Below are 14847 nucleotides of genomic sequence, written 5' to 3' on the forward strand. Positions count from 1 at the left end.
AGAGTTGACTTCGAAGTCCCAAGCCCAGATAATGGGCCAGGAAGGAGCTTTGTGTCCTGGGGAAATATAATATCCTTGAAAACAAAATACTGGTTTGGGGTGGGAGAGATACAAATTGTCTTTTTGGTAAATAAAAAAGGGCAGTGACTTGTGCTGCCTTCATATGGGCTGGCAGGAAGCCCAAAAGTTCATCTTTCCTCTCCTCTGTGCAATAGATGAAGCCATCTAACTTAGCAGCAGGAAATAAAAGAGACAAGGACAGAGGAAGGGAAAACTCAATCAATAACTGCCGTAAGTTTAAGACAAAGACATCCAAGAAATGTCCAATTTTCTCCAATCATGTCTTACCCAAAGGCCAGATGAGTTCTACTGACTCAGACGAGAAGTTGTCAGAGATGTAGCCAGGTCAAGGTGATTAAAAATATAGTTCTAGAGACAGAATCCCTGTCTCCAATGCCTGCTCTGCAACTTACTGTGTGGCCATGAATAAGTTAGCTAACATTTCTATGCCTCATCTTCCTTATTTGTAAAATGGGAATATAAGATTTGCCTGATATTGTCATGATTTAAGGAGTTAGCATGTATGTGCCTTATATTATAAAAGCAGCAGTACCTGGTACATAGGAAGTATGGTGTATCAACTACTCTTTTGAATAATTTGAGGCCAGTTAGGTATAGTGAACTTGAAGTATATCCAAGCAGGATGGACTAGAGCTATGAGAGAGTATACAGAAGGTGTAACCGTTGATCCTCCATATCCCAGGCTTTATATCCATGGATTCAATCATGCACGAACCAAAAATGTCTTTTCAAAAATAGTGTCTCTGCTAGATATATTCACACTTTTTTCCTTGTCATTATTCCCTAAACAATACAGTGTAGCAACTATTTACATAACATTTATATTGGATTAGGAATTTTAAGTAATCTAGAGATGACTTAAAGTGTAGAGGAGAATGTGCAAACACTGCGCCCTTCTATATAAGGGACATGAGCACCTGAGGATGTTAATATCTTTATGGATTCTTGAACAACCTCCTGCAGACACTGAGAGACAACTGTGATATGCCTCTTGCTGTTAGAATCTTTGCCTTTGTTCCTATGCTTAGTGAGCCTGGAATCTGTCAGATAAAACTTAGTAAACTACCCTGAGTCCCTTCAATCATCCCAACACCCATCAGCCAAACCTTGCCCAATGGTCCTGATAAGCTTTCTACCCCACACACAGTAGGAAGCATTTCGTTATGTTACAGTTTCATACTGCAGCCCTGGTGGTAAAAATGTATTCGAATCAGGAATATTTTCAACCATTCTCAGTTTCTAAAAGCTTGTACACTGCCTTAGGAGTCTATTTATAAATGACTGCTCTGAGCTGCTTCTCTTGTGGTGCAAATTACTGAGAAGACTAGTACTCAGCTCCTCTCCCTTGTAATTTATATGAAATTGTTGCTCAGCAAGACAGTTATCTGGAGTGCTATTAGATTAGGAGGACAAGGGATAGCAGACTGGTAAAGGAGGTAACAGAGAAGGATGATCTCTTATAATCTGGCAAATAACAAAGGAATCCTACCAGGAAGCTGGGTGTGTAAGTTCACTCAGCTCCCCAACTATTCAGTGATTTGGGCTTCTCCTGCTCTAAACTTCATTTTCCTTTCCTTATGAAGGAAATCTAAAATTGCATTTAAGGTAATTATTCTGAGTGGCATTACCTAGACAGAGCACAAACTTCTTGCATGCTCCCTGGACAATTTGTTAGATTTCTCCTGTGTAATTTTATTTTACTACTTAAAAAATACTGCTTTTTAAGTTTGTTTAAAAGCTATATAAGTACAAGGACACAAAGCAACAGATTTTATAACCTCTTTTTGTTTTATTTACTCATGAACATTTAAGTTATAAGAAAGTAATTACATTTAAGTTTATGTAAAAAGTAATTTAAGTAAAAAAATTATGTGCCATTGAACTTATATTGGACCATTTTCTTCTGGTTCTCTCTGAACCCTGCAGACCCAACTCCATCTTAATACTTTTGACATGTCCTTCCCTTCCCAGAATCCCCCATTCCAAGTCCTACTCATGCCCAGAGTAGAGCTCAATCCTCTTTCCCTCCCTATGCCCCTGACTCACATAATCTCTTCCATCATTTTGAATTTGCCACACACTAGCTCTCTACTGATTTAGCAGCCTCTGTCTTCTTGTTTCTCTTCTACTGTCTGAAGGCCATGTCTCCTCAACTCAAGGAGGACGAGGTCTGAATCCACAGTCAAGTTCATTAAATATTTGTGAAATAAATTGTCATCTACCCCCACACCCCGCCACGTTCATGTCAGTTAACCTAATACAGAACATTAAGTCCTAATGTAGAAGTTGTATGTTTTGTTTGTTTGGCCCAGAAAGTATTTTAAAAATCAATGAACTTCATATCAAAATTTGGACATTCACATAGTTTTGTGGTTCATAAGTGTGGTGATTGGGTTTTCTTATCATTTTCTGAGATGCACCTCCCTCAAACCTTGTTGTCAGCACATTAGCTGTTCATAATGGGAAAAAAATGTAGTTTTGGGTTTTTTTTGGGGGGTTGGGGAAATAGCAAAAGCTGGCCATATAGGACTGTTGCCTTCCATGTGGCAATTGCTGGCTAGAGAAGAGTAGCTGAGAAGCTGCTGTTGCTGTTAAACAGGGCAGGTTTGCTTGGTCTCCACTCTTACCATCACCTCACTTTAATGTACCCCTTACATTTCCTGAATGGAGCCTGACTTGGCCACATCTGACCTGAAGTTCTAAACAGCTACTCTCCACCTAAAACAGTAAATAAGCAATCCAATGAGCCTCTGGTTTCTCAAAGAAGGAAAGTAATTTGTCTCTGCTTTTCTCTCCATTCCTCTTTACCTCCTATCATTTTCATTCCCTTCCATTTTTTCCACATCAAATGAAGCTAGTTAGAAGAAGACACTCTCACTAGGCTTTGCCAAATCCATCACGCTGCTCACAGAGCAGAGTAACCCATGACTCCTAGAAATCACAGATGGACATGGTCAGGAGAAAAGAGGGAAGAAGAAAGGACATGGGATATAGCTCTATGGTTAAGTACTTGCCTAGCCCTGGTTTGATCTCCAGCACTACAAAAAAAAAAAAAAAAAAGAAAGAAAGAAAAGAAAAAATATAGATGGATAATCTTTAAGAACTCTTATAATAGTCGGTCCCTGATATGCATAGTTTTGAAGTCTGGATTCTTAAAACAGTGTTTGTAATAGACCTTCACTATTTATATGATATTTCTGTGTCACTGGGGAATACCCTGGTTGTATTCACAATAATTAAATTTAGGTGGTAAGAAGAAATTTAGAGAGCTTTCTATCAGAACTTAAGTTCCTGAGGAAATCCATAAACCTGTAAAATAAACCTACAAATCTGCTGAAAACAAAGAGGCCAATCCTTAGCTTCCTACATAGTCACCAGTTGGGGAAGTCACTTTCAAGGTTCACTCTTCATCCAGGATTTATATGCTAAATATCAGTATATTTGAGCAGATGCTAGTTGAGCATTGTCTTCTGATATTAAATTGCTAATTACTCCTTTCTTAGAATATTCAGAATATTAATCAGAAAAATTATAATTAATTTGGCACTAAGTGGGTAAGAAAACATTGATGATGTAATAAGCAATCAAATTTGAATAAACATATGCTGACAATGCTTTTACTATTTACTATCCACAGAGAGTCTCAGAAATATTTGGCCATTTATGTCAACCTCCTTTAACCAAAGTATGTAACATCTGTCTGATGTTACAGACTTCCCTTTCTGAAAAACTTATATACATCCTTTGAGACCCAGTTCAAATGTCACCATCCTGACAGCCCAGTCCTTTTCAAATCCTCCTTCAACCAGGCAGGTGGATGTCCTCTTGAGTGCCCATAACACTCTCAACTGAGTTCTTGTTAGGACTCACTACCTCTTTGATGTGGCTCAGAGCCCACTAGTCAGAAAACTCTCTAAGGCAGGGATCCTGGTTCATTCATCTTTTACCTCTTGCCTCTAACCTGCTCAGCACCTCTGGAATCACATACAAAGCAAGAACTTAATAAGTGCTGAATGAAAGAAAGAATAAAGATTTTGACTTTCATTCCCCTCTTCTCTTTTATAGTCATAGGGGGTTGTAAAGGTGTAAAAGATAGGTTAGAGTAACCTGCCTGATGAACCTGCCTTCAGTAATCTCCTGCATGTCTTGAATGATTTTTGCAGGAATTTAGTTCCTTATCCTGAATTCTGGGACCTTACTTAGATTTTTAAAATTCCCCTAGGGCAATGCAATTGGTCTTCATGGACTTGGTCTTCTTCACTTTTATGGAAAAGGTGTTCCTGTGGTAAGTTAAATAATTTTATTATCCTTTCAACGTGTTTCTAGGGATTTGCAGGGAAAAAATCCATGATCATTCATTAATTTATAGGAATTAGTCTCTATCGCCTGGTTGACTGAACTATTATATCTAATCATAGAAAATAAAATAATTCAGTAATATCATTGCCAAAGAGACATAGACTAACAAGCCTGTGACAAGAATAGCAACTCTAATTATATCTAGATTCTAAACGGCCTTCAAAATATCTATCCCCTGAGGATTTTATTGATAGAAAAATCTATCTTCTTAGTTTAGTCTGCCTTTTGAGTGACCTTTCACCAGTATCTAACAAATCCTTCTCTCAATGTAGAAAAATAGAAAACTTACAGTTAAAATGAAATAATTATTTCTTAACAGAATCTACTGTAATAATGAATTAAATGTATTCTATTTCTGATGCTATTTTAATTAGCCTACAGGGCACTGACTATACTCTTAAGAGAAAGTAGAAGGCAATTGTTACCATGGAGTTCTACATACAGCTTTGAGTAATAGAATGTAATTATCTTGCAGAATTATGCCGAAGCACTGAAATACTTTCAGAAAGCTGCAGAGAAAGGATGGCCCAATGCACAGTTCCAGTTAGGCTATATGTACTACTGTATGTACTATAAATATGGCTGCTTTATTTAGAATGATATATGCATTAGTAAATCTCCTTTTATAACAAAAATCAAGGAGTGCTGTGAATGGCTTAGGACACACAGGCAGCAATTTGAAGAGGAATTTGAAGAAGACTAAAAGAAAGAACATTAGTTGAGGGAGGGGAAAGGAGGTTCAGAGTCAGGAAGCTCACCTTTGACAAAATTAAGTTTGAGGTTCTTATGATATCCAATGCACATACCCAAAAGCGACTATGACACTCACAAGAAAGATCAAAGTTGAAGAGAAAGACATCAACATGTAAGTGTGAGTTAGGCATAGTGGCTTAAGCCTGTAATCCTAGCTACTTGGGTGGCAGAGATCAAGAGGATCTTGTTTCAAGGCTAGCCAAGGCAAAAGCTTGCAAGACCCCATCTCAATCAATGGTTACTTGTGGTGGATGTTATGTCTGTCATCCCAGCTATGCAAGGAAGCACAAATAGGAGGATGGCAGTTTGAGCTGGCCCAAGCATAAAGTGAGACCCTATCTCAAAAATAACCAATGCAAAAAGGGCTGGTGGAGTTGAGTGCCTGCCTAGCAAGCACAATGCCCTAAAGTCAACACCTAAGACTGCCTCCCCAAGCAAAGGGAAAGGTGAAGTGGGCTGTAGTCAGACATCTGGTAATCTTTTGTGCCATTTTAAAAGAATAGGCAGAAGAAGACTGATCACCAAGAAGAATAAAAAGGCAAGGTCAGAGGAATCGGGGAAAAAAAGATCTAAAAGGGAGCCAAAGGGGAAAAGGGTAGAGCTATTTAGAAAGATTCAATGAATGAGTAGCAACCCTGTGAAATGCAGTGAGAAGCCTGATGAAGGAGAAGAGAAGAAGTAAGAGATGAGGAGGAGGGAAGAAGGAGAAGGGGAAGAAGAAGAAATAAGAAAGGACCAAGAGTATCCTTGAGAATGGCAATATGGAGAATATTGGTGAAATTATTGGACCAGTTGGTGTAGAAATCAGATGACAATGGTTGAGGAAGTAAATGGAAAGTGAGAAAATAGATGAGTAAAACATATTTTCAAAAAGCATGCCACTAAAGAGAAACAGAAAAGAAAATATTCTTTCATTCTTTCAAAAAGCATGCCTTGCCAGGCACTGGTGGCTCACACCTATAATCCTAGCTACTTGGGAGGCACAGATCAGGAGGATCATGGTTCAAAATCAGTCCTGGGCAAGTAGTTCACAAGACCCTATCTTGAAAACCTATCACAAAAAAAGGTTGGTGGAATGGCACAAGCAGTAAGAGTGCCTGCATAACAAGTGTGAGGCACTGAGTTCAAACCTCCAGTGCCATCAAAATAAATAAATAAATTAATTAAAAGCATGCCTTAATGGTGAGGAGGAAGGTGTGCCTCTACCAAAAGAAGGAGCAAACAAGAACCAAGAAGGAGTTGTCTTTAGATGGTGAGAAACATGGTGATAATCAATGAAAAGAAGTTCTGGATAAAGTTGGTGAGGTTAATGCCTGACTGGGCTCAGGTAGTGAAGGCCTCATTTGCCCTGACAGGTACGTGGGACTTCTTATCCTTGAAGTCTGGGAGGAGGGAGAAAAGGATGGTGTGATATAAATATGGGAAAGGTGGATAAAAGAGTGACAAATGAAGAAAGACAATCTAAAGTCTTCCTTAATGGTTTCATAGGTAAAAATCGCCTTCTGAAAGCAAAGGTAGATTGGTTAGGGTTAGGGGTTCAGAAAGCCATGAAGGTTTGTAATAATCTCTGTGGGACTGAGAGAGGGAGTAGTTAGCACAAGTACCAGGAAGTCCAAACATATCCTTGCCAAGTCCTTGTGTCAGAGATAGATCCAGGGCAACAGCTGAGTGCATCATTAAAGAGGTAAAAGGCCAGCTGGCATTTTCTTCAGTTTAGACTCTGTCAAATTCCTCAGATTCCTGGAGGAATAGTCTTATTCCTCTAGAATTAGAGTAATAGTAATGGCTTATGAATGTTAAGGCTTTGTATGTTTCAATTTATTTAACTCTCTCAATATGTCTAGGGGGTAATCCACAGTTTACAGATAAGCAAATTGAGCCATATTGAGGTCATATAGCTTGTCCAAGACCAGCTAGTGGTCACAGTCAGTGGAGATAGGAATCAAACTCAAGCAATCTGCCCCAGAACTTTTGCCCTTTCTTTTTCCTTTTCTCTTTTCATTTTCTTTCTTTCTTTTCCTTTTTCTTTATTTATTCCTGCTGTCCTTTCTTTTCTTTCTTTTTTAAGATAGGGTCTCACTGTATAGGCCAGGCTGGCCTTAACTCACTAGAATGCACTATTTAGACCCAGGCTGGCCTTGAACTCATAGTTCTTCTGCCTCAGCATCCAAGGATTACAGGCTTATGCCACCATTCTAGGCTGAGCTTTTGTTTTCTTGGCATTGCCACTAAAGGCCATGGAATGTTAGAGATGGAAGAGAATTTAAAGACAATCTAGGGAAAGCTCCCTCCTCTTGCAAGTTGAAGCACTAGATACACACAAATTAAAAAGAGAAGTAATGAGAAAGCCATTACAAGAATCCCTGTTGCTGGAAATCTACTGATTCTCTACTCCAGCACCAAATGTCTCTCCTTGCTCCAGGCATGAGTTGAGTCAGAGCTGGTCTTCCCAGAGCTGGGATTCGCCTGCTCCATGCTCCATGGCTGTGGCTGGGTGAGCTCTACTAGTGTCCTGGCATGGAAGGATGACAAGGATGGTGAGATCATGGTGGAGCTTCTGGTCCTTGGAGACCACCAGCACTTGGTCTCCTTTTCATTAACTTGAATTATACCGTGTTGAGGAGATATTTCCATAGTTCTTCTTTTTTAGTTTTCAGAATGGGTCAAGATAATACATTTCCATATTCTTACTTATAACCTCAGTAAGCAGTTTGGGTTTTGGTCAGCTTTTCCTACCCTTTTTAAACTAGCAGACATCACTATGATCATTATATCCATAGAACATGATGTTAAAAAATAAAATAAATAAGGTGTGGCTCAAAACCTTTTTGATTTTCAGCTGGCTCTGGAGTATGGAAGGATTATAAGCTTGCCTTCAAATATTTTTACCTGGCATCTCAGAGTGGACAGCCCCTCGCCATTTATTATCTAGCTGAGATGTACGCAAAGGGAACGGGAGTGCTAAGATCATGCAGGACTGCTGTGGAGGTAAATACCTTTCCTATGTCACACAGAGAAGGTGATATTGTCCTTAACTTCTCGGTGTCTTTGATTTTATGGCTATTGCCTCTCTTCTTCCAGTTGACATTTGCAGAGAGGAAAAACAGCAATGTGACTTGGATTGGGAAAAGGAGAAGGAGAAACATTCCCCCGCTCTTGCATTTGGGCTTTTCATCACGTTCAGAGTTTGCCTCAGACTTCAGTTAAGGAGCTCTGTTTCAGTCTTCAATCAAATCACCAGGGCAATTTGGCACTTCTAGTGGAATTGGGAGTTGCTACTTGGGAAATGAAAGGCTTGATTTGGCCTAAAAATACGGCCTGCTTCTTCCCAGAAAGCAGGGTCCTTAGGTTTTTGATGATTTGGATGACAACTGACAGTGTATTCTTGCAGTCTGAGCCAGTAATGTACTTTACAAAAGAATGCTTTTAGGACCTCAATGCCCTGCATTGATTTATTAAATATGTCCCTCTCTGCACCAATATAAATACCTCCAGGTTACAATCTGGTCCCTCTGTAACTCACTTAAAAAGGTGCCAGCTAATAATCTATCTTTACATTTGCTCCTTTGCCAACTTCCTAATGAATTATGTATGGCTAACCTCTTTTGGTTACATAAGGGCTATTCAGCTAAGTTGACATTTGTCCTCATAAAGCGCCACTCAACTCCCTCATGGTTATGTCACCTATACCCTCAGGCTCTGTCTTCCCTTCCTTCTCTCCTTTCCACATCAGCTGTAGCCTTGTAATTTGCCCTCACAGAGCAACAGTGCCCAGAAAGGTCCTTTAAAGCCACAAAATAACACCAAACAACAGAAGTCAATACATTCTTGTCCTGCCAAATAACCTCCAAGCCAGGAAAGCTTATTTTACAAATTTAAAATAAGACTGAGGAAGTTTTGCTCAAGACAAAAAAGAAAATATACTTGGAATCTTCACCTTAAATAATTTGCAAAAGTCATGCATTAGACCTAAAATCCTTGTCTGACCAGCCAGCAGGAGATCAAGGCTGATTTAATCAATCATTTGCCTAGAATGATGTATATTGACTAACTAGTCTGCTTGATTTTTCTTCCCATGTACAGCTTTATAAAGGTGTCTGTGAACTAGGCCACTGGGCTGAGAAATTCCTGACAGCTTACTTTGCCTATAAGAATGGTGATATAGATTCTTCTCTTGTTCAGTATGCACTGCTTGCAGAAATGGGGTATGAAGTAGCTCAAAGCAATTCAGCATTCATTTTGGAATCTAGTAAGATAAGTTAAAATTCTCAGCAATTCCCCAATCATACAAATGCACATATGACTTCACCACAGAGGCATTTAAAGCCTCCTTAATGGAATGTCTCCTTTTCTTTTTTTTTTTAGAAAGGGCTAAAGTTCTCAAAAAAGAGAAGATGTATCCAATGGCACTTCTCCTGTGGAATCGAGCTGCCATTCAAGGTATAAAACCTAGATAAAAATAAGCACATATCTGGTCCCTAGCCACTATTATTCATCTGATTTGTTTCAGCTGTGGTCTTGGGCACATAGGCAAAAAGGTACAGAATATCAAGAAAGTGCATTTCAAGCTATACTGATGTCAGAGGTCATTTTCAGGAATTTATTTTCTTCATTATTCTGAAAGTCCCTTGGTTTAGCAAACCTGAGAAATTTTTCTATGGCTCTGTCTCCATGGCACCAGAACTGTTGCTTGAAACATGATAATTTTACTCAAGAAAGCAAGTTTCTTGGTCTGGCTTCAGTAATTCATTTGCTGAGTTATTTACTAAATGAATCAGAGCCATAACCTATGTCTCTATGAGTTTATAGACAAAATTAATTATGTATCTAAGACTTGTTTGATCTATCTTCTAAAATATCACATTGATGATTACTACAACATTCAGATCTGTACTATAACCATTAACATGTTAGAATAAAAACAAAATAAAAAAAAACAGAGGTAAATGGGAAAACCCTTTCCCCTTACCTGGAATTTTCATAACCTTCCTGTTGATTGGTGGTTTCACTTGTGGTAAGAAATGTAAAATACCATTGCCAAGAACAGCATTGGCAAGTGGCATTTGCATTGCCCTGTCTCTTCCTATTTTTTTCCCTCAAATCATAGTATTAAAAGCAGAGAGATTGCAAAACTGTCACAATTGGCATTTGGGTATGTGAGGAGCCGTGCAATAAGAGAGCAATTTTGCTTCCAATTAGGTTTCTTAGAATCATGCTAAGGCCAAATCATCCCTTTTAACATGAAGTGAATAGGATTTTAAAAAATTATTCTCAGCTGATGCTAATATGAGGCAGAAGAAAAAGTCACAGTGGGGCCTTCCGAGATCCAGCTGAGCTGGGAATGCAGCAGCAAGCTATCAATGCAATTTTAGTGAGAAATTCTATGTTTTCTAAACTGCAATAAGGACCTTATTTGGAGTGGGGAAAACAACACCAGCAATCTCTCAGCCATGGCAAATCAGCTCAGTTGCAACAAATACGTATTTATTTCAAGCCAGGAAATTGTGTGGAAATTAGACCAAGGAAAGGAGACATTGAAAATGAGAAGACATTAATATTAAACAGAATTTCCCTATATAAAAAAAAAAATCAGTCTGCTAAAAATAATTATGTGTCACAAGAGAGGTCAGGCATAAGCGTCCCCAAAGGTACAGCTGCTAAGCATCTCACTTGAGATTAGGAAATCTAATAATGAAATTCTCCTATTAGTCACTGTCACTCTTCCTTTAGCATGTGAAGAAGGTGCTGAGCCATCAGCACACAGTCACTACCTTGTAACTTGAAATTGAAGTAGGAATCCCTCTACTGTCAACAAATCCCCCCCAGAGCCTGTCAGACTCACCATGTGCATGCCCTCATTCAACCCCCCTCATTGGGGGTGAGCTGAATCCTGTAAGAACCAGCTCATTTACTGCTCAAAGTCTTCAGGAATCACAGTTATACCTTATAAAACTTGAAAATGCATAGAAGTGTCCTATTTCTGTGTGGTTATGGCCCAGAAGGAACGTTGGGATCAAAGAAGGGCAGCTTTGGACAAAATTAGAGATGGGATGAAGTTTATCTTTAGAACTTCGTGGGCCCCCTGTCTCTCCAGCCCTCTGTAGGACCCTCTCTTAGGTACCATTCCTACAAGGCCTTACTCCCAGTTGTCAATGTATTTTAAAACATCTGGGAAGAAGGCCTTGATAACTAATGTCTTTATCAGCTGAAGAATTTTATAATGTTAGCTCTATCCAGAGAAAACTAAAAATGGTGTTACATTTCCATTTTTAATCGACATTTTTAATACGGTGTTCTAGAAGGTGAAAAGAACTTATTATCCAAAGAAATAAATCCCAAAGAATCTTAGTCACTGTACTAGGCCAAATAAGAATAAAAATCACTTAATGACAGATCTCAGACCATCCACATAGAGTATTTCCTCTTTTTCTAAGGAAGGCTAGATGGGATTGTATAAAAGCTTGGCTACAGCTAGTTGATGGATGCCCCAGATGAATTATCCCTCATCATGTCAATCAGGATTCTTTAAGTGAACAGAAAAATGGGTAGCCCTCCCCCACTCACACACCCCCACCAGGAGTCATCCCTAAGTTACCTTCAAAAGACAAAAAAAGTCACATGACTTTTTTCTCCTTGACATATTCAAGTTTGTTGGAAAATAATTGAATTAACTTCTGGGAAAACCATTTTTCTAAAAAAAAGAAAAATAGTTTCCTATAATGGCTATCCATTCATTCCATAAATATCTATCAAGAACTGGGGTCAATTTTAATAATAAAGAGCTGAGTAGTTTTTGCCCCCATGGAGCTACTGTCTGAGAGGGAGAGAGACTAAAAAACAAATATAGTAGTGATATGTGTTATGGGGTGGGACTGAGGGGGATGTATTAGACAAGGTAGTAAGAGAAGGCATCTAGGACGGAAGTGACATTTGTGCTAAGACCAAAATGATGAGAAACCAGCAATGTGAAGAATCAGAAGAATTCCACATATGCCCAAGCAGAGGGACTCAAAGAATCTGAATGCAGGGTCCTATGCAGGGATCCTAAGGCAGGAATGAGTTTGCTGTACTGAAGGAATATTAAGAAGGCTAGGAGGTTGGGTGAGGTAGCTCATGTCTGCAATCCCAGCTATTCAGGAGGCAGAGATCAGGAGCATCACAGTTCAAGGCCAGCCAGGATCAAAAGTTTGTGAGACTCCACCCCAATCAATAAAACTGGGCATGGTGAGGCACATGTGTCATCCTAATTATATCTGGGCTGGCCAAAAATGTGAGGCCCTATTTGAAAAATAACTAAAACAAGAAGGGCCTTGAGTTCAATCCCTAGTACTGCCAAAAATAAAAAGAGAAAGGAAGGAGAGAAGGAAGAAAGGAGAAAAAGAAAGTGAGAAAGTGACATGCAGTGAGGTTAGTCGGGGAGGCAGGAGGCAGGCTAGGCACAACTGGTAGGTCAAGTAAGAAGCTGGATATTAGTCCAAGTGCGTTAGAGAATTTTAAACAGGAATATAGCATGATTTTATTTCAAATTTTGAAAAGATCTCCCTATTATTTTGTAGATGATGGATTGAAGGTGGAAATAAAAGATTATATTCCAAGCTTCAAGTAGATAGTGGAAGAGGTGCCAAGGGATAGATTTATTTTAGAGGAGAAACCAACAGGACTTGCTGATTGAATTAATGGTAGAGGTGAGAGAAAAAGGAGAACTATGAGTAATTTTCCTAGACTTATGGTCTGAGCAATGGTGGTGCTAATACTGAAGTAGGGAAGAAACTGGTAATTTTATTTGGGGAAAGGGGATAAGATGATAGGAGACCTCTACTGGACATTTTAAGTTTGAGACCCAAGAAATTAAGAAGGCAATTATAAAAGTCTGGGCCTCAGAGAGAGATAGGACTATATGCATAAATTCAGAAATTGTTAACATAAATATAGACATGGAACTAGATATAGCACTTAGAGAAAAGAGTTGAAATAAAGGAAGCAGGGGAAGAAGAGAAAAGAAGAAATGGGAGAGTTAGGAATAAGCCATTGACGTGCCAACATTTAAAAACTAGGTAGGGAAGGAGTCAAGCAAGAGACTGAAAGGGAGGTGGAGGAAATCAAACAAAGACGTGTCATTGATGCTAAGAGAGGAAATTGCTTGGGCAGGTGGGTGCAGTGACTCTAGGGCCACTCCAATCTAGGCCAGATTGGAGTGGTTTGAAGAGTGCTTGGGAGGTGAAGCTCTGAAGATAGTGCATTGTACACATTCTTCTGAGAAGGTTAAGTGTACAATGGACACAGCAGTGATGCAATAACTACAAGAGACACCACAGGATAAAGAGAGAGTTCATTTTTGTTCACAGGACATACCACAGCATGTTTGAATGGCTGATGGGGTAGATCTGGGACACACAAAGCTGGCAGTGCAGGGAGCAGAACTTCAAGAATGAAGTCTGGGAATGGGAGGGATGGGGTTCAATCTCGTCATACTTCAACTGCCTCCAAGAAATGAATTTTAAAGGTAAAATTCATAGTTTAGTGCTCTTTAAGAACATTGTACCACAAATTTCTAGACATATGTGACCAACCAAAATTGAACCAAGAGGATATAAATCGCCTAAATAGATAACAAGCAATGAAATTAAAGCAGCCATAAAGAGTCTCCCAAAAAAGAAAAGTCCAGGAATTGATGGATTCACTGTTAATTCTACCAAACTTTTAAAGAAGAACTAATACTTTAACCCAATGTTTTCTATGAAATAGAAAGGGAAGGAACACTACCTAACTCATTCTATGAAGTCAGCATTACACTCATCCCCAAATCAGGCAATGACACAACAACAACAAAAGAGAATTATAGGCCAAACTCTTTAATGAACTTAGATGCAAAAATACTGGCAAACCAAATTCAACAACATATCAGAAAGATCACACATCAAAATCAAGTTGGTTTCATCCCAGGGATCGGGAACAGTTCAACATATATAAGTCATTAAATATAATACAGCATCTTAACAGAAGCAAAGACAAAAACCATGTGATCATCTCAACAGATGCAGAAAAAGCCTTTGACAAAATTCAACATCCTTTCATGATAAAACTCTGATAAAGCTAGGAATAGAAGGACTGTACCTCAATATAATAAAGGCTATATGTGACAAGCCAATAGCCAATATCATACTAAATGGGAAAAACAAACTATTCCCTCTAAAGTTAAGAAGGAGACAAGGGTGTTCACTCTCTCCACTCTTATTCAACATAGTCCTGAAATTCCTAGCCAGAGAAGTAAGATAGGAAGAAGAAATAAAAGGCATTCAAATAGGAAAGGAAGAAATCAAACAATCCCTATTTGCAAATGACATGCTCTTATACCCAAAAGACTTGAAAAACTCCATCAAAAATTCCTAGGCATCATAAACACCTTCAGCAAAGTAGTAGGATACAAAATCAGTGGCCTTTCTATATACCAACAATGAACAGACTGAGAAAGAAAATAAGAAACCAATTCCATTTACAATAGCCTTGAAAAAAATTAAGATACCTGCTAATAAACTTAACAAAGGAAGCAAAAGACCTCTACAATGAAAACTATAAACCATTGAAGAAAGAAATCAAAGAAGAGTACAGACAGGGGAAAGACCTCCCATGCTCATAGATTGGTAGAATCAACAT

At 38.8% G+C, this 14847-nt stretch overlaps 1 protein-coding gene and 1 pseudogene across 1 annotated transcript in view; both read left to right on the forward strand.

Annotated features, from left to right (window-relative positions):
- The window catches only part of Sel1l2 (SEL1L2 adaptor subunit of SYVN1 ubiquitin ligase), a 65933-nt gene that overhangs the window by 35072 nt on the left and 16014 nt on the right, over positions 1–14847 (forward strand). Inside the window, exons 11-15 of the mRNA XM_074072404.1 lie at positions 4304–4366; positions 4916–5003; positions 8033–8181; positions 9277–9442; positions 9559–9633. Coding sequence (XP_073928505.1) covers positions 4304–4366; positions 4916–5003; positions 8033–8181; positions 9277–9442; positions 9559–9633 — 541 coding nt within the window. The remainder of the gene's footprint in view (positions 1–4303; positions 4367–4915; positions 5004–8032; positions 8182–9276; positions 9443–9558; positions 9634–14847) is intronic.
- Positions 2443–2540, forward strand: LOC141423800 (small nucleolar RNA U13; annotated as a pseudogene).

The sequence above is a fragment of the Castor canadensis genome, chromosome 5 (genome assembly GCF_047511655.1).
Source record: "Castor canadensis chromosome 5, mCasCan1.hap1v2, whole genome shotgun sequence".
Classification (NCBI taxonomy): domain Eukaryota; kingdom Metazoa; phylum Chordata; class Mammalia; order Rodentia; family Castoridae; genus Castor; species Castor canadensis.